Here is a 19,994-nt window from a genome sequence, read left to right on the forward strand (position 1 = left end):
GTCATTCACACAACTGCGAGAGAGAGAGAGAGAGAGAGAGAGAGAGAGAGAGAGAGAGAGAGAGAGAGAGTATGTTTGGGAGCGAAACAACGTTTTCCAATTTTTTGGGCCCGAGCTAAAAAGAAATCATGAAATATTTTGCAAAAATCTCTCTATTTGAAAAATGCAACAAAAACCTTTTTAGCAAAACTGAGGCGATGATAATATTTTGTTTGGGATCATTAGCCTGGATTCATTTACATGATTTCCCATAGGAAATGATATGGGACTGTGATCCATTTCCTGCATTTAGGAGCTATGAGATTGAAATTTCGATTTCGTCCAATTCTTTCAAATCCATTTACCATAGAAACGAGAAGAACAAGTTAATTATATAAAATTTGATATTTTTCAAGTTGATTATATTAAAAAATAATTACGACATGATAGCCACATAGTCAATTTGTGTGGCAAAGTAGGCTAATATTATTATGTGTCTCTATGTACCGCTACAGCTACAATGCTATGATAATCGCCTTCTACAATCAAAATTTTGTTCTTCCTTTTCTTAATGCACAATTATACGTCAAGTTTAATGTATTATACATTTAGTTAACGTTTTAATAAAGATTTAAACACGGCATATTAACCCAAATCTAGTTTTCACAGGCTAGCTGCATCGTAAATTTTCACTATTTTAAAAAAATTTGTTATCCTCAGATAATTCCAACCATCCATCAAGTTGATCATAGCTTTTACAAATGTTACCATGTTAATCCTTTAATTGGAGCATATTGTGTGTGGGTAAACAGTCAAACTGAAGTTAGTTCATAGATTTAACACCCCCCCCCCCAAAAAAAAAACCCACAAAAGAACAAAAAAAAACACACACCCCCCCCCAATAAAAAAAAAACAAAAAAAAAAAAAACCCCAAAACCCCCCAAAACGGAATATATAAGAAGTTGTACGTCATATTCTGATTTTGTTTACATGTATGTTCATTTTTCTTTAACGAGCAACATGTAATGAAATGAGTTTATTTACATTTTCAAATATCTTTGTCTGTGGTAACATTACGAATCAATTTTGAAGCCTTTAGCCCAATAATTTCATAAAAGATGAGGTGGCAAGGGACAGTTTTTTTTATACAATTCATTGTAGCCAGAGGATGCGTGTCTTTGGAACTCTGTAGCTAGAATTTCCTCAGTTTCCATTCAGCACAAATACCTTTAATTCACTCTTTATAAGGCCAATCACCAATTTCTGAACAAAATTACTCGTCAAAACCTGTAAAATTCTCTACATACTGGTTTTTATGAGATTTTGACCCTTTCATATTTTGCTAATTTTTTATGATTTTTCAGCTTTTTAGACCTCCCCAAGCTAATTCCCTGCAAAGGGTTGACCTTCCGTATCGTGTGCATGTTGCACCATCACATATCAAAAACTTACCAGTGTCTAGTTTACAATGTCCCATCCACCTACTTTTCGTGTTATTTCACCTCAATCGGCAACCCTCGGCTGATTCCGCTGCGCTCCATACAAACAGGTTAATGTCGAGTGCGCGAGACATCCGAGTAGTTCCGAGTGATTTCACCTCCCGTCTGTAACTTGCAATTTCACTGTGTAAAGTCAACACAACAGTCATAGCCGCAGGTTAGCATTTACTTCTGATTGAGTGATTCTCATGTACCTAACATATGGGACCTACATATTGCATTTCAACTTCAACAAGAAACACTCATAAGCCTTCAAGTACAACAACTCTCAATTTTACAAAATGTTACTTTATCCGAAACTGTCCATTGCTACCTGAGCGACACAAAATGGGCGTTTTGTAGCATAACCGAAAAACGGTAGTTGCTGCGCTGCGTAGTAATACATAGCATGTGCCACATGACAAAATAGTGGTTTTAAAATGTTGTTTTAAAGTGTACAAATAGGAAATAATATAAATATAAGTAGTAAGGAACCGTTCTTTGAATATCATGAGGTGATATTTTGGTCGGAGCGTGGTCAAATCTATCATAAAGACCTTCGATCGGGTTTTTTGGATTTGACCACGGTCCGACCAAAATCACTGAAAATTAACACCTCAGATTACTCAAAGAATGATTAATTCCTTATTCCTTAAATAATTTGGCTATACGTTCTTAAAACGAAATTTTAATTTATATGAACCATATTTTGTGTTGGAAGTTTTCTAAAAAAAAAAAAAAATAATAATGTTTATCATAGCATCGGATTAACTGTACTAAAGAGTTTACTTCCTAGTTTTGCATTCAGAATCAACATGAACCATATTCGTGCATTGGGATATCTCCATTTGACCCTGATTTACATAACATAAAAATTGTATCTACATGTATTATATAAATAATACCTGTTTGGGAGGGTAACTGTTGAAATTGACACCCCGAAAAAAACCATTGTCAACCGACGCAAAGGTTGACAATGGTTTTCTCGTGGTGTCAGTTTTAACAGTTACCCTCCCAAACAGGCACTATTTATTTTATTGTACTGAATGTCTAATTTTAAAGAAAATTTTACTGCTTTTATATAGAATGAAGTGAATTCTACGGCGAGCCATACGCGCATAGTTTACGCGCATGTAACAATTCGTTGTGTTACCCGTTGCCAAGTGTGTTGCTAACGCTGAGGGTAATAGAACGGATAACCAACTGCGTCCAAACCAATCAGATTTTAGTATTTAACATGAAAGTATAATAAATATAGTTGTTGATATAATAAGCAAATGTATTGTAAATATCTAGAAAACAAACTCTGAACTATTACCGTAAATTTAGCTGATTTTCTACCGTATCTAAATATTTGAATCGTCTATCCATGCCCAATGCTTCTGTAAGAGGGCTCAATGGCTTTGGCTATTTTTAGACTGTATTGGTCACTTTTAAAAGGAGAGCCCTATATGAAAATATAGGAGAAATGCCCAGATTTTAAAGGTAAAAGAAATGTATTATTTCTTTACTAAAAAACACTTTACAGCTTAACAAATTATATCTTAAAATTTAAGGTAGATCTCATAGTTAATTTGTTGAGTCCTTAATTTTTGACACAGGGCACCTGGCGTATATTTACCCATACCTATTGATGTATTCTTAGGTAGGGAGTATATGTTTTTATTATGAGAAGAAATATAACATGTTTGTTATATAATATGTGTGATTTCCGAATATAAAAGATTACTCTAACCAATGCATATACATGTACATGTGTACATGTATAAAATTCAGTAGTATATCTTCGGACTTTCAAATGCAAGAAAAGTTGAATTCTGTAAGTGCAGATAGGCAACTTGAAAATGCGTAGAGTATTTTACTTGTCATGAATTTGAATGTACTTATTTTACATTCATTTGTAAAAAATGCTGTATTTGGTGCAAAATGAATTAATCAGATAAAAATTGGCTGAAGGAGAGGCAATTTTCTGCAAGTTTCAGTTTCAGTTTAAGTGCAGATAAAAGCACAGTTTTGCCGGCAGATGCATCTTTGTCATGATTTTGTCTTTCAATGAAATAACAATACGTACCTTTATCAGAAAAATTGTGATTTGATTCTTTTCTTTTTTTCTTTAGAAAATATAAACTTTACTTCAATGCGATTGATTTACTGTTAGCTGGGGAAAGTAAGGAAACTCATATTCATGATTGAAAATGATAGGCGATTTAAAAAACAAAAAAGCGTAAAAGACTTAGATATGTCTCAAATCCAGAACAGTTTTCCGGTACTTTATAATTAAAACAAAACAAATACATGCGTTATTATCACATTAAGGCGCAAATTCAGGATTTTTTTTTCCAAATGGGGGCCTACTCATTCACTTGTTCCCTCCCCCTATTTTGCACAAGCTATATGGTAATAAAATAAGTTTTAGCTCTTTCCCGAAAAATACGTATCAATTTCAGTGTTAGGTGTGTTTGGATTCCTTCTTTATATTATTTATTTTTATTAAAAACTTTTTTTTTTTACTGAAAAACGAAAAAGAGTTTTCCATACGGGCAGGGGGTGGGGTGGTTGGTGATCAGTACATGTATACCCTTTTGATCGGTTAAAATGGTTACAGAGTTTGAATATTTTATATAAGTCTAAATTGATATTGTGTACTCTTAAGCTACCTACTATTATAATAGTATTTTTGACGCGTCGTGCGTATGTGAAAATATATCGAATTACTTTTATAAATGACAACTGGTCAGTTCAATTCTTCTGAAAAAGAGATTCTGATATAAAACAACCTCTTTAGTTGAAATATTCTTTGTGATGAATTCAAAAATAGAATTTTTTTCATAATCTTTCATTTTTTTCAACATTATATTCTATCTAAAATAGAATCCCATAGAAAAAACCATCCCGTTAAACAAGAAAGATTCTGAATTACGGTATTTGCAAATAATGTTAAATTATTATGAAAAATTTTTACTTATATTTTATATCTATATGCTATATTACATTTTGTAAAACGCCCACAAATGTCATCTATGCAATATCTTACATACCATTTTCAAACGGATCAATAAAAATTATTTAAACATTTGTAATTTGTTTGACGAATTAACAAAATAACACAGAAAGGAACAAAAACGACCCCCCCCCCATTTTATATGCCCACGGCAGATCCATATGTCATGCAGAAACCATCGTACTGTACGTTAACTGCCAATGGTTCTGGGGTTTTTATTTCCATTGCAAATCCGACAACCTTTGGCGTTTCTGTCAAACTCATCCCGAAGCATCCCGAATCACATGTAGTAATACACTTTTTGACTGAGTCAAAAGTTCAACATGTAGATCCATATACAAATATTTTCATTACAATCAACTGGTCCGCGCACCAATCCATATAAAAAAATGAACAGAAGTAGCACTGCTTTTTCAGGGAACAGTTTGTATCAGGGAGTATCTATCCTCCGGTTCTTCGATCTGGTGAAGGGAAAGTATAAATTGTCAGAGTTATTATATGAAATTCTAAAACAGGCAATAAATAGGCTTTTGCATCATATGGTAACCTTGCACTACAACTTGTATTCCGTTTTAAGACAAATATGCCAGGCATACCGCAACTCGTAATCTAAAAGTCTAATGAAATAAGAATACCACATTCACCATATTGTCAGTCGTTGTTGACTTGATTTATCTTTCTGAAGATGTATTTTCTTGATTATTTGTTATCTGTTGTTGTCTGTTTTGCTTTCTTTTTTTTTTCTTTTTTAAACTTTTTCTCTCGATTATTGTGGATTCTATGTAGACAAAAGAACAAAATGAATATTGAATAGAGCTTTTCCTTGGAGTACAATTGTATTATCTTGGCTGGGGTATTAAATCTAATACATTGTACTACGTGTATATCAAAATGACGGCCGCCGTAATTAAAAAAACATGTTCAGTTTCTGGGGGCTGCTGCCCGCGCACCCCCCCCCCCCCGGTTACAACTATGTATATTTCATTTTAAAAAATATTTTATTGTGCAAATATATACATATAAGGATTCAACATCAGGCAGTGTACATACAGTGCATGTAAGTCTTCTCCCAAAGGATCAATGTAACAACTAATAATTCTATTACATTCTAGTTATACAAGAAGAATAGGTATATGATATAATAAGAACATCAAAGATGTCATTGCAACATTGAAAAAATTGCAATTAATGTGGAAAAAAAAACAAGAGAATGAAAAAAAAAAGGAACAAGAAAAACTTAGATAAATGAAAAAGTCGCATACACAATAAAAATAAGAAAAATTATAATGATCATTTAATCAAATGAGTTTCCCTAGCTAGCGCGGTAAAACGATCATCATGAGCCTTATTGAGCAATGATCTTTGATCAATGTAAGCTGGACAAGAAAGGAAAAAAAAGAAAATTATCTTCACATGTGTGTCCACAATAATTACAATTTGAAGTGTCACTTAAATGTAGGATAAAAAGGTGGGCTTGTGAGTAACTGGATTTATATCTAAGTTGACAGTGAGCAATATTTTCTCTGCGATTTCTGTAATTGTAAATTTTGGCATTTTTTGCTAATTCTACAGATTGTTTTTATGTACATATTTGAAATATGGAAATGACTCATTCCATTTTGTTTTTAATGGCAAGTTATTCCATAGCTGAATAGTTAATGGCAAAAAGCTGTAATAACATAAAACTGTCCTAGACTGTGGTGTAAAAAAGCTAAAGTTACCAACGTTACGAAGATTTTAACCATGCTGCGTTGGTTTGAGAGGTAAGATTAAATCTTGTAAATATACAGGGGCTATACCATAAACAGTCTTGTAGTACAATAAAAGGTTTTGTTTTTCCCTTTTCTTATGTATACATAATGGTTTCCACCCTAACTCTGATTACAAGACATTCCTAGCTACATGTAGATAAGTTTTTTATTCGAAGACTGGTGATTATTCTTACCTGCTTCTAAATGGACATCTTCTAGGAGAGTTAAATACAATACCTCCAGCACTGGCCGAATAAAAGCAAAATACGAAGGCCTAAAGGCACATTAACCTGAGATTTTCTCTCCCTTTTCTCACAGAGAGAGAGAGAGAGAGAGAGAGAGAGAGAGAGAGAGAGAGAGAGAGAGCTCTGCTTCCATCTGGACATTTTCTTGGAGGATTTAAATTTTCTTGTGAACAATTATCGCATACAATACTACCATACTCAAGTATTAGCCGAATAAATGAGATTTAATTAATGCATTCCTATCTTATACATGTTTCAGCATTCTTAATAGGTTAAACCTTGAGCAAGCTTTTCTTTTTCATATATGTACAGTGTATTATTTATATGAAGACATGTAGCATCAGCAGCCCCCCCCCCCTGCACTTTTTGTGAATTGAAAATTGAAATTGGAGATAAAGGTATACTTTCTGCCCCCATCCCCCACCCCACCCCACGGATTAGGATTTTTTGCTTGACAAGATTTTTTGGATGAGCCCCTCCCCCACTTTCAAAAACGACCCAGCGTGCCTGATATGACATGACCATCTAGCATCACTTTGAAAGATAAAACTTGAATGTTCTGGTTCATTTATAGTATTACAATTAAACGAACGAACAGGATGATGATAAACTGACCAATATTTTGTTCCTAGCCACGCCACTGGACTCCATTTTCTACAGTACAGCCGTCTGGAAGCTTACAAGTGGTAAGTTCATAAGAAAAGTTTTGGGAAGGAGTTCATGTTACAGATCAAGCTACACGTAGTCGTTGTATCTGTTATATGGTAACGCTGTGTACTTCTGCCCCTTGTATGCAAGTTATTGCATTGTAATTTTCTGTCAAATATAGTACGATATGCAAGATAGATTTATATGTAATATTGTCATGCATGATAATTAACATACAACATAACTATGCATTCATGTAAGAATTATGAAAAAACAAAACTTCCAAAAACATTAAATATCGCCCACATGTGACTTAATTGCAAGATGCTACTTATTTATGTCGACATGCAGCCTAATTTGTTAAGTTGACATGCAAGAAATATATGTCAACATGCAACTTATTTATGTTGATACGTACGTAGTATCTATGTAAACAAGATGCATGTGGACATAATGATCTTGCATGTCAATTATCACAACATAAAAAGTTGCATGTCACCATAAATAAGTTGCATTGGTCAACATATTTATCTCGCATGTCAACATATAAGTAGCATCTAACATGTTGTCATGTTGTAGGCACATATATGTGGGCGATATTTGATTTTTTTAAATTTTGAATAATTTTGATCAGAGTGCAAGTTTCTTGCATGTCAACATAGTTATGTTGCAAGTTGACATGAAATTATCTTGCATGTCAGCAAATTTATCTCACATGTCGACATATTCGATACAAAGTTGCATGGTTGCAAAAAAAGGGACACCCCCCCCCCCCCCCCACGCCTCCCCTTTGTTGCTACATGCCAAGATAATTAGAACAGTGCAGTCTTTGTTAAATCTCATTTTTGGACTAAAATGAAAATATAATATGCATTGCTTTTTTTCGAAAAAGCACCCAAAAATATCTCCACTCGTCAAAGGCCGGAGAAGAACGAGTTGTTACGAATAAGGGTCAATAAGAGGTCACGAAGTAGTGTTTGTAGCGAAACGGAAGTCGGACTCAAGAGTTATAGATCATCGAGTGAAATATTTTGTTGCTTTGTTTTATATTGATCCAAACGACATACAATGGCTCTTAAAAGATTATCTAAGGTAGATGTTGTTTTTTCAATTATGAAATGTAATAGTAAAGTTTATTATGATATGAAATCGATCTTTGTCATGTATGCACATTGAATAATCTATTTTAAGATTGTGTGGTAAGCAGTATATTTGTTGGTCTCCTACAAAAAAAGTGACCAGGAATAATTATTTTGAAATCATTTTCTTTAGAGGTCAGGGGAATGGCTATTTTAATACCCACTCAACCTAATGGACATTAATGGCACGCTATTATCGCTTTATCATTGTCGCCATTGTAAAGATAGTATAGTTTTAAACCGTTTTCCTGGAATGATTACGAGCGATAGCCTAGTGTTTGGCACACCATTGTGGTGTAAATATTTATAAAACTAATTTCCTGGTGTAAAAATAGAATTGTTTTCAAAAAACCGATTCAAAGTTGTCAAATATCTTCATATCTTAAGCCTGAAGCATTAAAAAAAAACCCAACTTTTGCTTTCATTTTCTCTTGAAAGATCTTAAGATCTATATAAAAGTATACATTGAGCGTTCATTATGTCTATCACTATAGAATCATTGAAATATACCATATCATTCCATATGATTGCACTGAAAAGTTTTGACATACATTCCTTTTACTTTATATACAATTTTTGTTTCCAGGAACTTAAAGATATTACATCAGACCCACCCGCAGGCTGTTCAGCGGGTCCAGAAACAGAAGGAGATCGTAAGTACATGAACTTCTTACATGTACCATTGGATATCTTTACTTTAAACTTGGAAAAAAAAGATACATATTTCCCAATATTAATGTAAAATATTTTATTTAACACATTTAATGTCCTTTCTCTTTCAGTTTTCAACTGGAAAGCAACAATACAAGGGCCAGTAAGTTTTAATCTGTTACTGTGGAATCATTTAAATTTGCGGGGGCCAAATTTCGTGGATTTTGGGCTTTTTGCTTATATTCGTGGGAATGTAATTTCGTGGATGTGTTGGTTTTCAGTTTCAGTAACAAAGATAACTCTTTCCAAATATGCTTTCATTGAAGTTGTAAATTTATGGGCGAGGGCTACCCAAGAACACCACGAAAATTAAGCCACCACAAATTCTAATGATTCCACAGTATTAACAAATGCAAACTTCACAGACTAAGTAACATTTGGATGATTTGTGCTCTTTCTTGCTTGATTTTAAATATGTACAGGATGAATTCCTCAAATGTTTTTTTATAATACTTGTCAGTATTAGAAGATTAGGTGATTCAAATTGACCATAAAGAAACCAAAGAGTCTATATTTTTTGTATACAAGACTATTCATTGAATTTGATAGCATCATTATTATCAATTATACATACAAGAGTTACCAAGAAAATATAAGATATTTATGATTTTATTTTATTCTATTATCATTTTGATGATATTTTCATAGGAAGACAGTCCATACTCTGGTGGACTTTATTTCTTAAAGATACAGTTTCCAACAGATTACCCATTTAAACCTCCAAAGGTGAGAATTTTCATGCACTTACGAGCTTCAAGAGAGAATTTTTAATGCAAGAAAAAGTTTTAAGAGTTTCACGTTGTAATCTTACCATAATGATAATTGGGTTAATTATATGAGAGGATCAGTTTTCAAGAATTTGGTATGAAAAGGTTGAAAAGGTATTAAAAGGTTTACCACTCTTTTAACAGTTTATTTTTGTTAATTGAGGTTTTAAGAATCATATCTAATATATTTTGTTTTAAAAGTTGTATGTTTAAAGTAAAATGAAGCATTTTTGAAATCTAAGTGTTGTGTCACTAATACTGACTTTTGTCCAAATCATTGAACTTTTCTGTTACAAGAATGATTCTGTTCCATTAGATATGCTTCTTTCTACTTTCATGCGAGAAATCTCACCAATAGGGTGAAAGCTTACACATGCTTGTAAACACAAGACAAGCAAACTTTCATATAACCTGATTTTTGATTTTCATATGCATATGGTACCTTCAGAAAAAAAATTGGTTTTCTTGTTGTTGGATTGATTAACCAGTATGCCATTGTTCAGAAAATATATATTGGAGACGGGGCATGGATTTCTAAATAATTGATGTTTACCCGTTTAAAGTATAATGAAGCAGAGAATGAAAGCACAGAAAAACAAACACAAAACATCATTCTAAACTAACACTAATCAACATCATTGACAAATGAAAGATTTTCATGTAAGACATATACTTACGAAGAAAATAAACTAATATTCATAGAAAATATATATGAAAATATTCATATTGATTGATTTTGGGAGTTACTGGCTGCATGTTTTAAAGGTTAAGGTTGTGATTTTGCAACAGACATCTCTCAGCTGAGGCTTATTTCTCAGCTGTTTTTGGGATACCATTAAATTGCAGGTGATCTTGTGTGTTTATGAGGAGCAATGATACACATATCTAGTGAAGATTCCTTATTCCTGACTACTGGTACTTGTCCTTTGTGTTGTAGTGATCAATTTTTATGTGTTTAGTGCTGTCTTTTTTTTTCATGATAAACTGCTTTAAATTACATCTGATCTTATAAGTGCACGTGTATCCATCTTGGATTTTGGAAAAGTAGTGTAGTCAGTCAGACTGGGATTTGCGTCTGTAAAGGAAAATTTTTCAGGAAACAATATTGTATCAGAAGATGAGTAAGTGGATGAGCTTTGGCAAGTTGCCAGACTGTCGACATACTGATACATGTACTGACAAGGGTTGAAAAAAAGATATCATTGCGAACTTAATTATGCTAGGGACCAACATTTCCTTGTGTTTATATACATGTACCAGCTGACGTACATTGATGTCAGATTGGCTCTTTTGCAAGCAGGATTTTGAAAGGAATTAATTTATAGAAACAACTACATTGTATGGGAAATGATGTGAAATAATTAAAATGAGTAGACTAAATCAATTCTACTACATTCACCGGTGATGGGACTTGCATTTAAGTTAGAAGAGGCTTTGATATTTTTAAGGAATACTAATAAACTACATTTTCTTTTACAGGTTTCATTCACAACAAAGATTTACCACCCAAACATCAATAGCAATGGCAGTATTTGTTTGGATATCCTCCGATCTCAATGGTCCCCAGCCCTAACTGTTTCTAAAGGTCAGTACCCTCCCAAAATAGGACTGTCAATGACCCCCAGCCTTAAATGTTTCTATGAAAGGTCAGCAACCTCCATTAAAGGGCCATCAGTGGTCCCCTTCAATAACCATGTGCAGATCAAGAGGAGGGGTCAGGGGGTTTGGACCCCCCACCCCCTGCATATTCAAATTTCTTTATATTTACATTATAAATTTACCAAAAATATGCCTCAAACCTACCCCCCCCCCCCACCCCCCAGAAAACTCAAATAACTGTCAGTGACCCTCCCCCTCCCCCCTCAGAAATATTTTCTGGATCTGCACATGATGACAGTTTCTAAAGGTCAATAATACCTCCTATAAAAGACCATCTTGCATTCAAGAGTGCCTTTATCTCTCCTAACTGATGTTTAAGAGAAAAAATAGTTTTGAAGTGGCCATCTGTTCAATATTTTGTAATAGATATTTGACATGCTTTTATTGGTGAATTTGCTGGATCTTTTAAATTAAAGCAATTCTGGCTCCATTTTATATATGTATATATTTTCACTGCATTGAATTTGCACATGAAAAATCTTGCATTGTTAATTTTGCCCCCCCCCCCCCCCCAAAAAAAAAAAAAAGAAAAAAGAAAAAAAGGTGTTACTTTTCAGTCCCTATGTGCAAAAAAATATCTATAAAAAAAAATTTTCTAATGCACATGTATTCGTTTTGGAAATAACCAGGCAATGCTTCCTCCTTGAATGTGATGGAAAAATTGTTTCGATTGTTCAGAGTATTCTGTATTGGTGAAAGATTATTATTCAACTCAACCAAAGACAAGTGTTCACAGAAGGCCATAATCCGTGTCATAATTTTACCATTCGTTTAGTGCATCCCCCTTGTATTTGTTCACAGAAGGCCATAATCTCTGTCTTAATTTTACCATTCGTTTAGTGCATCCCCCTTGTATTTGTTTTGTGGTGAGATTTGATAGTAAAAGTCTGCAGAAATGACTGAAATCAATCAGATTGTTTGCCTAGCTCTTATTGAAATCTAAAGGTTATAGCTACATATTGAAAGTGAACATGTTGGAGTATGGCATAAATCCTGAAAAGATGTTAGTTTTTCTCAGAACTTAATCTTAATTGATGTGATTAGCGGTATGTAATTACATGGCAGTCTTTCTGATCGGAGTATATGAATATGCAGATCTGGTTGTGGGTTTTATTCTTATAATAAAATTCCTAGTTTGTCAATAAATTTGACTACTGTATATACACTGCATAGAATGAATACATGTATATAATAGGTGTATGGTAATAATTTTAAGTCAGTTTAAACATAATTGATACATAGGTAATCTTTTAAGTTAGTTATAAAACTTTAACATAGTTAATCTCTGAAGTTGGTGATGAAATTTAAACATAGTTTATCTTTGAAGTCAGTGATGAAATTTAAATGTAGTTAATTTTTGAAGTCAGAAGAATTTTAAACATAGTTTTTTTTTCTATGGAGGTTTGTTAGAAAATTAATAAAAAAATGACTTCTGTAATTGCAGTCCTGTTGTCCATAAATGCCTTGATGACAGATCCAAACCCAGACGATCCATTAATGCCAGAAATTGCAAAACTGTACAAGACAGATAGGGCCAAGTATAACAAAATGGCCATGGAGTGGACCAAGAAATACGCCAGTTAATGGACAGTGGACTAGCCTAGCCACCTAGGACATTAACTTTTAACTGTGATATGAAAAACTCTTGGAAGATTGATTGAAGTATTTGTGTAGTCTTTTAGCAAGTACTTGAATAACAGTGTCTACTTTAAAAGTATGGTAATGTGTTGTCCTTTTTATTTGACAAAAAAAAAATTATTGTTTTGTTCATTGATGTTCATTTATTTTTCTTGATTGGTCTGGCAATATAAAGACACTATGGTTTTTGTTCAAAGGGGTAAAAAAAACCCTCCATGCTGAATTATATTTATTACTATGTTTAAAAGTGATTTAAAAATCCAAAATACTGATTTTTATTTAAATTAAATGTGTAAGAAATACAATTGTTATCATAAATATGAGGGAAGTGGTAAGAGGGACAAAAATTAATTTTGAAAATTGAAACTTCATTATAAAATTAAATGTATGTCAATTTGACATCAAACATTGAAGTATTTAGTATCCATTGTGCAAGTTCAACATTAATAAATTATTATTTTTTTCTCTGCACAGTATACATTTATATCACACTAAATATTAGAGAGGTTAAGCATTTAAACGTGTACGTCTACAGGTACGTGTGAAGCTACAAGTCTGTTTACACGTACACTTACCAAAATTTTGATTATGTTTTATAACTGTAAGTGTACGCGTATGTGTGAAATAATTAGATTCAGCGTTTTCAACATGTTTATTCTACTCTCATTGTTTATGAAATTATTCTATGACTTTGATGAAACCAAAAGCATAGTTGTCCTTAATTTGTTGTCTGCTTTACATTACACAACATCTGATGTACACTTAGTCTATATTCTTATCAAAAAATGCTACAAGTTTTCATCTATGTGTAATTTTGGTTCTACACGTTTTGTACAACTTGTAGAAATAAGCAGTATACGGAAAATGTGACGTAATACACATAAAATTAGGAGATTCCCCTAGTTACACGTTCTCGTACACGTTGAAATGCTTAACCTCTCTATTACGTGCATAATAATTAATTAATGAAGCAAATTTGGTGTACAATTCTGTGTCGGTATGGTTGTATGTGTACTGTAGTTTGATTGCTGAGGTGTGTTTTCTTTCTTAGTCAGTTGATAGTTTTGACACAGTTGAGTTAATGAACATTTTAAGTCGTACATACTTGTACTTGAAGGGTCACAGTCTATTTCTTTTGGTTTTGTAGGGTTTTCTTTTTTTCATTGTAAATTGCTCAAAACAAGGGACACTTAATTTTTGTGTGTTTGAGTTTTAACTTCTTGGTCTACTTTTTAACAGATGTTGTTGTATTAACTTTAAACACCCTTTTCTACTTTTTCACGTAAATGGATGAAGTTAGTAAAATTTTTAAATGTATAGAATTACAACTTAGCCTTTAAATAAAATTTAATAATTGGAACAGAAAAATCTAATCATACATAGTATTGATATGGGTAAACTGTTATGACATAATTATTGAAAAAGACTGCATGGAAAGTGCACAGGGTAAGTGCTCTCTGAAAAGTGTTTATTGTGTTTGAAAAAAAGTGTTGACTTTAAATATTGATTTGGACAACAATTCATTTCTATGTAAGAAACCCTTTGTTGTCAATGATTTTTCAATAAATCATCAACTGAACAAATATATATCTTTGTTTTATTTGTATACATTATATCATTATTCCCAATTTAGTTAAAATCCATATATTTAAAATGATTTGATATGAATGTGAATGGCTTCTGACTGAAAGTTCTTTACTAAAATTCTTTATCCTGTAATCTTGCAATCTAAAATTACCGATTCTTTTGATCAAAGGTTGATTTTTTTGTGAAAGTAATGGTAGTAACCGATTTTCCATTGATGTTGGATACCACATGCTCTTTTCTAACGATGAAGTCATTTAAAGCCTGATACAGCCTCTCTTCGAACTCAGCCATAGAAACGGTCGCAAAATTGGCCATCTCGGTGGGGAAAATGTACTTCTTCTTGTATTGTAGAAACGGGAACTTCTTCAACTTCCCAATGACAAAGTCAGGCTCGGTTTTGATTGGATGCTTCTGCAGGATTCTTTCAAATATGGATTTTCTCCCTTTTCCTTTAGAGCCCTTTGGTTTGGTTAGGGCGTCAAGGGTTTTCTGAACTCGATAATACTTTTTCAGAACGTCATAGAATGCAGGCCTTTTCTTCTTTTGATTCTTTGTGTTTTTCAGCTTTTCGAAGCTGTACCGGAAATTCAGCTTCTTTGTATCAAAACATGACGACTCAGTGGTGTCATCTTCCTCTTCCGATGTCTCGGTTTCTGTATATGATGGAGCTACACTGGCTCTTCCCCTGCCTTTACTTCCACCGGAAACAGACCTCGCCTTAGACGCAGACTTCTTTGTGCCTGCTTTGCTCTCCTTCTTTCGGATCGACTTTTTAGAAGCGACAGACTTCTGTTCCTTAGGCATGGCAGCGCGTGGTCTAGGCACGGATTCCTTAGCGAGTGGAACAGCAGGCTCCGGTTTTTGAGACAGTGTAATATTCTGACCAGATGAAGTGGTTAAGACGATATCTGGGATGGTTTTGGGAGACGCTGGAGGAATGGTGGTGGGCACACATGGTGATATAGACACCGTCTTCATTTTGCTCTTCTTTCTATCTTTAACCCCTTTCTTTTTACCGATATTGTTCAAAATATAATTCCCGCATTCTTTGGAATCAGTCACTCCTCTAACTTTTGCTGCCATAGGCCCGACTACGTCATCCAAGTTGATGATAGTGGTAATGACAGGCTTGTCTTGCTTTGGATTCGCACCAGCAACAGACGACATTGTGCTCTTGGCATCTTTGATATCTCTCTTTCCACCTCCACTACCCCCTTGGATCTTTTTCAACATATCCATTCTCTTCTTTATGTTCGTATTGAGTTCTGTTGTTTCCAGTGCTCTTTGATGCAGCGCTTCTTTAGTGAGGTTGTACCTGTTGGCGACTTTCCTATTCATTTGCTTTGAGCGGCGATATCGTGGATCACAACGATCTTCCGATTCCAATATGGTGATCAGACGCTCGAAACTGGGAACTTCTTGAAGCAAAAACTTGAATTTGAACATAGGTTTCTCTGGAACATTGTCCAACCGGATCTTATCGATATCAAAGCTTGGCATAGGTGGAAGACAAGTAGCTGGTCTTCCAGCTAAAATTTTTTCTTGTTTTCTCTTTTCTTCCTTTAACTTTTGTAATTCGACCTTGCAAGCCGCTAACTTCTTGACAACAGATTTGTATTGGACGGCATCATGTGCTCTTGGCTCTCTCACATTGTTGGATAGGTAGAGTTCTTCCCCAAAACCTAGATCCTCCTCGGCGAGTTCAGTCTCTTCGCTAATTACGTCCAGATTATCTCCATAAACGATCTTCTCCGTACATCTGAACTGCTTCAAATTCAGGGCTGGGGGTTGGGTTCTGTAATCACTCTCCGAGCTGTCGGTGCTGATTTGTTTTGGAATGATCTCAAACAACTGGTTGACCGTTTTGACTCCCTTGTTTCCATATTTCTCTCTTTCTAGACTGTTACTCCGTTCTTTTGCCCCTGACGTCTTTCCTGCTTTTAGCACTTTTCTGTTGGGGGCGACCATAGAATTCACTCGCGGCAATGCTCGAGGCAATGTCCTACCCTCTAAGGATACTACAATTGAAATTATTTTTTTCATGCAGAATTGAAAAAATAAAATAAGTTCTTTAAGGTAATGGTCCATACCCCACTAGATAAATAAAATGCGTACAGAATTTTTTCATATTTTTCAAACATGTATCTGAGAATATCTTCTCATCAAATTTTACCCTGTTGGGTGGTCCATCGGTATCATAAGAGCTAGGGTCGTTGCTAAAAATAGAACCGATTGCAGAAAATGGCGCTTTTTCATACATAGAGAATATAAGCCTAAGCCTGAAATTTGAATTTCACAAAATCATTTTTTGACTTATATCCTATGTAAAATAAAGGAATTATTATTTCAAATCAAAAATTTTTATGTTACACTTGATTATTTATCAAAAAAAGATAAATCCGCATACAAATGAGATAAAATGAAATAAATTTTCAAAGAGAATTTAAGCTCTTATAATTTTATTTACGTACAGAATTCTCTAAAATTTTGATATTATTTAAACCTTAACGCCCTTAATCAACTGGAAATAAATTTACCCAAGGGACCGGCCTTTTCAGGATCACAATGGGCGTATTTTGGGTAAAAATCATTAAAATATATATTTTGAAAAAAGATCCGTAAAATTTAAATTGTGCATAGGTTTATTATTTCATCATTCTAAAAAAAATATGTTAAAATTATTGTTAATTAGAAAACATGATTTAAACAAACTGTTGATTAATCTGTATTATTTAAACCGCAAAAGATTGTATCTTTGGATATCGGTAAGTATTATGGATCGAGATCGGTATTTAGAAATTGCAGTCACACGCGTGGATAATGCTAACTACCTGATATGCCTTTACGACAGAACCTCTATTCAACCTTTTTTTAATGGTTTTAAAGACTGTTCTTAAAATGAAATAACTTTTCTTCAGCGCATGATTTTAATTCTAAAAACATTTTTTGTTGTTGAAAATATATCTTTGCTCGTTGCTAAGCGAATATAGGATAAAGATGAAATAAGTCAAATTATTTCCCCTTGTGTATTTATCTCCCTTATTTATGCACTGGAATATATATAGATCTCGGTCAGGATTTCATTTTGGATGTTTATGGACTTTCAGGGATTATTTAATGTTCAAAGAATTGGATTAAGTTCAGCCTTGTAATGAATTGATGTTTATGCAGGACAAAAGTAAGCGGTCTATATTTTCAAAACGAGTACTCAATCGACACAACCCAGTCAAATTTTCATTTCGCTGAGTAATAGGCTAATTGATTGCAGTTTTCAGGATTTTTAATAGATTTGTTTTGAATTAATTTCTAGATCAGCTTGCTTTTTTTGTTTTGAAACACATGTACACCGTAGCGTTAGGTTTCGATTAGATCGGGCACGGAAAAAACGTAATAACGCGTGAATTACGTCAGACGTTGTTTTGTGACGTATGGATAATTACCTTAATTATTCTTTCTCAGTATTTTACTGGCTCGGTAGATGTACCAATAGTTTGTTTGCTTTTTTTTTTTTATTTCTAATTCTATAGGGAAAAGTGAAACAACAAAATCAGAAACCGACGGTCAAATGAATACAACTTTGCAATTAAAATTTACATATAAATTCAAGAGTATTTACTACATGTAGTATCGAGATAGCAGCTATTCAAATTATGTGAATGCGCCCTGACAAAAAAATAAATTTTATCAAGAACTAGTTCTATTTCCTCATTAACCTCAATTAGTGATAATGACCAACCTCTCCGTATAAGAGGGAAGTAATCTTCCTCTGTGTCGCTGTTATGTGGACTTCTCCGTGGGGTGAAGCCAGAAGTGGTGGTGCTTGTCCCTGGGTAAGAACTACAGGTGGATCCATAGGGGCGTACGGGTTCAACCTTACAACCGTAGTAAATGAACTCCAAAAGAAGAACCTCCTCAATCTCTCCACATCCCTAGAGTAGTAAGACGTAAATCCAAGATTGTTTTTTACACTCAATGAGGCATTTAGAAGCATAGGTGCGTTGATATGCAGCATGTTTGTAACCGTATGAAATGCTACTGACAAATAATCTTATTTATATGTCTTAGAAAAGTATGCATACATTTCATCCAATTGATTTTTTTCCATTTTATGTGAGGGTTTTAAAAACATGGCTTAAGAAAGATATCATAAGAAAACTAAAAATTAAAAAAAAAATTAACAACCTTTTCGTTGGCTGGTTTGTAGCATCCTCTTTTTTCTCGTTTATTTTTGGCATATGCGAAAGTTCGGTGTTGAACTATGGCTTGTTTCCTTAACAATACGTTAAGTTTGGTTTGTATATAGTCATAGAGTTGCCCCTCGAGAATTCTTATCGAACACCCATGATCCCATTTGTCCGAATAAAGAAAGTCCCAAAACTCTCCTGAAGTCAAAATACAATGAAGATAATAATGAATACGCTTCAATAAAAAAATTAAAGCGTAGTTAACTAGAATTTTTTCTATTCTATTTGAAGTCTGGCCGTATTGATTTTATTTTTGGAAGTTGATTTTAATCAACTCTCCTATGCAGTTACTCAGTTTAACATGATTCATATGGGGGTTTCTCGACATTCTTGTCAAAAAAGTCCAAAAATTCATATAAAAATGTGCGCAATTCAAATTAGAAACTACATGCACTTGTCATGCAAAATAACATATCATTGATTTTAAAATAAACATCGACAAAATCAACTCCCGTCAGTTCTTCAGTACTTTGATTTTGATAGGGCAATCCAAGCATTTTTCCCAGAGAGAGAGAGAGAGAGAGAGAGAGAGAGAGAGAGAGAGAGAGAGAGAGAGAGAGAGAGAGAGTATGTGAGTGTTTGATATTGTTTTTCATACAGGATTAAGACTGAAATCTTGTGGGATTTTTTTATCCCTGCTTTTTTATTAATATTTCTTAAACTAAACTAATGTTTAATGATGAAAAAGAATTAGACGAAAAATATATACATTTCTTAAATATAACTCTTTGATGAACACAAACCCCCACCCCACAAAAAAGAAAACAAAAAAAAACATCCCAACAAAACTATTAATCATAAGGACTGCGAATTGATAAAAATTAAAATTTGTTGATTAGAGTACTAGCTTTTGAAAGACTTACCGACCGGCACCCCTTGCTCTCTCCGATCTATGTGTCCGCTGAAACTAAGTTTTTCACATAGAACTGTCGACTGCTGGGGTTGAATAAACTTATTTGGCAATCGTGCTCATTTTTACTTTTGGTCTCAAGAAATGGATTAATTTTAAACCATAACCTCTTGACGCTATAATTCAGGACATTACGTGCCTGGCTGTAGAAAATATCTTGCTTTTCGTAGTTCATCCTGTTATGATTATTTACCTGACTAATAACATCATTTAGAACTAGTATTGTGACGTCAACTT

At 33.6% G+C, this 19,994-nt stretch overlaps 1 protein-coding gene and 1 pseudogene across 1 annotated transcript; one reads left to right on the forward strand and one right to left on the reverse strand.

Moving 5' to 3' along the window:
- Positions 1-8,039: 8,039 nt before the first annotated feature.
- On the forward strand, positions 8,040-14,599 carry LOC128165479 (ubiquitin-conjugating enzyme E2-17 kDa-like). The gene is made up of 6 exons (XM_052830079.1): positions 8,040-8,194; positions 8,828-8,894; positions 9,024-9,055; positions 9,601-9,678; positions 11,199-11,304; positions 12,823-14,599. Exons 1-6 carry the CDS (start codon positions 8,171-8,173, stop codon positions 12,960-12,962), a joined length of 447 nt encoding a protein of 148 aa, XP_052686039.1. The 5' UTR covers positions 8,040-8,170; the 3' UTR covers positions 12,963-14,599.
- Positions 14,600-14,744: 145 nt separating this feature from the next.
- On the reverse strand, positions 14,745-19,983 carry LOC128165480 (uncharacterized; annotated as a pseudogene).
- Between the last annotated feature and the right edge of the window lie 11 nt (positions 19,984-19,994).

The sequence above is a fragment of the Crassostrea angulata genome, chromosome 10 (assembly GCF_025612915.1).
Source record: "Crassostrea angulata isolate pt1a10 chromosome 10, ASM2561291v2, whole genome shotgun sequence".
In the NCBI taxonomy this organism is placed as follows: domain Eukaryota; kingdom Metazoa; phylum Mollusca; class Bivalvia; order Ostreida; family Ostreidae; genus Magallana; species Magallana angulata.

Coding starts and splice junctions, on each gene's coding strand:
- LOC128165479 (XM_052830079.1), top strand. CDS start 8,171: ATGGCTCTTAAAAGATTATCTAAG. Junction 8,195..8,827: donor CTCTTAAAAGATTATCTAAG/GTAGATGTTGTT, acceptor TTTTGTTTCCAG/GAACTTAAAGATATTACATC. Junction 11,305..12,822: donor AGCCCTAACTGTTTCTAAAG/GTCAGTACCCTC, acceptor CTGTAATTGCAG/TCCTGTTGTCCATAAATGCC.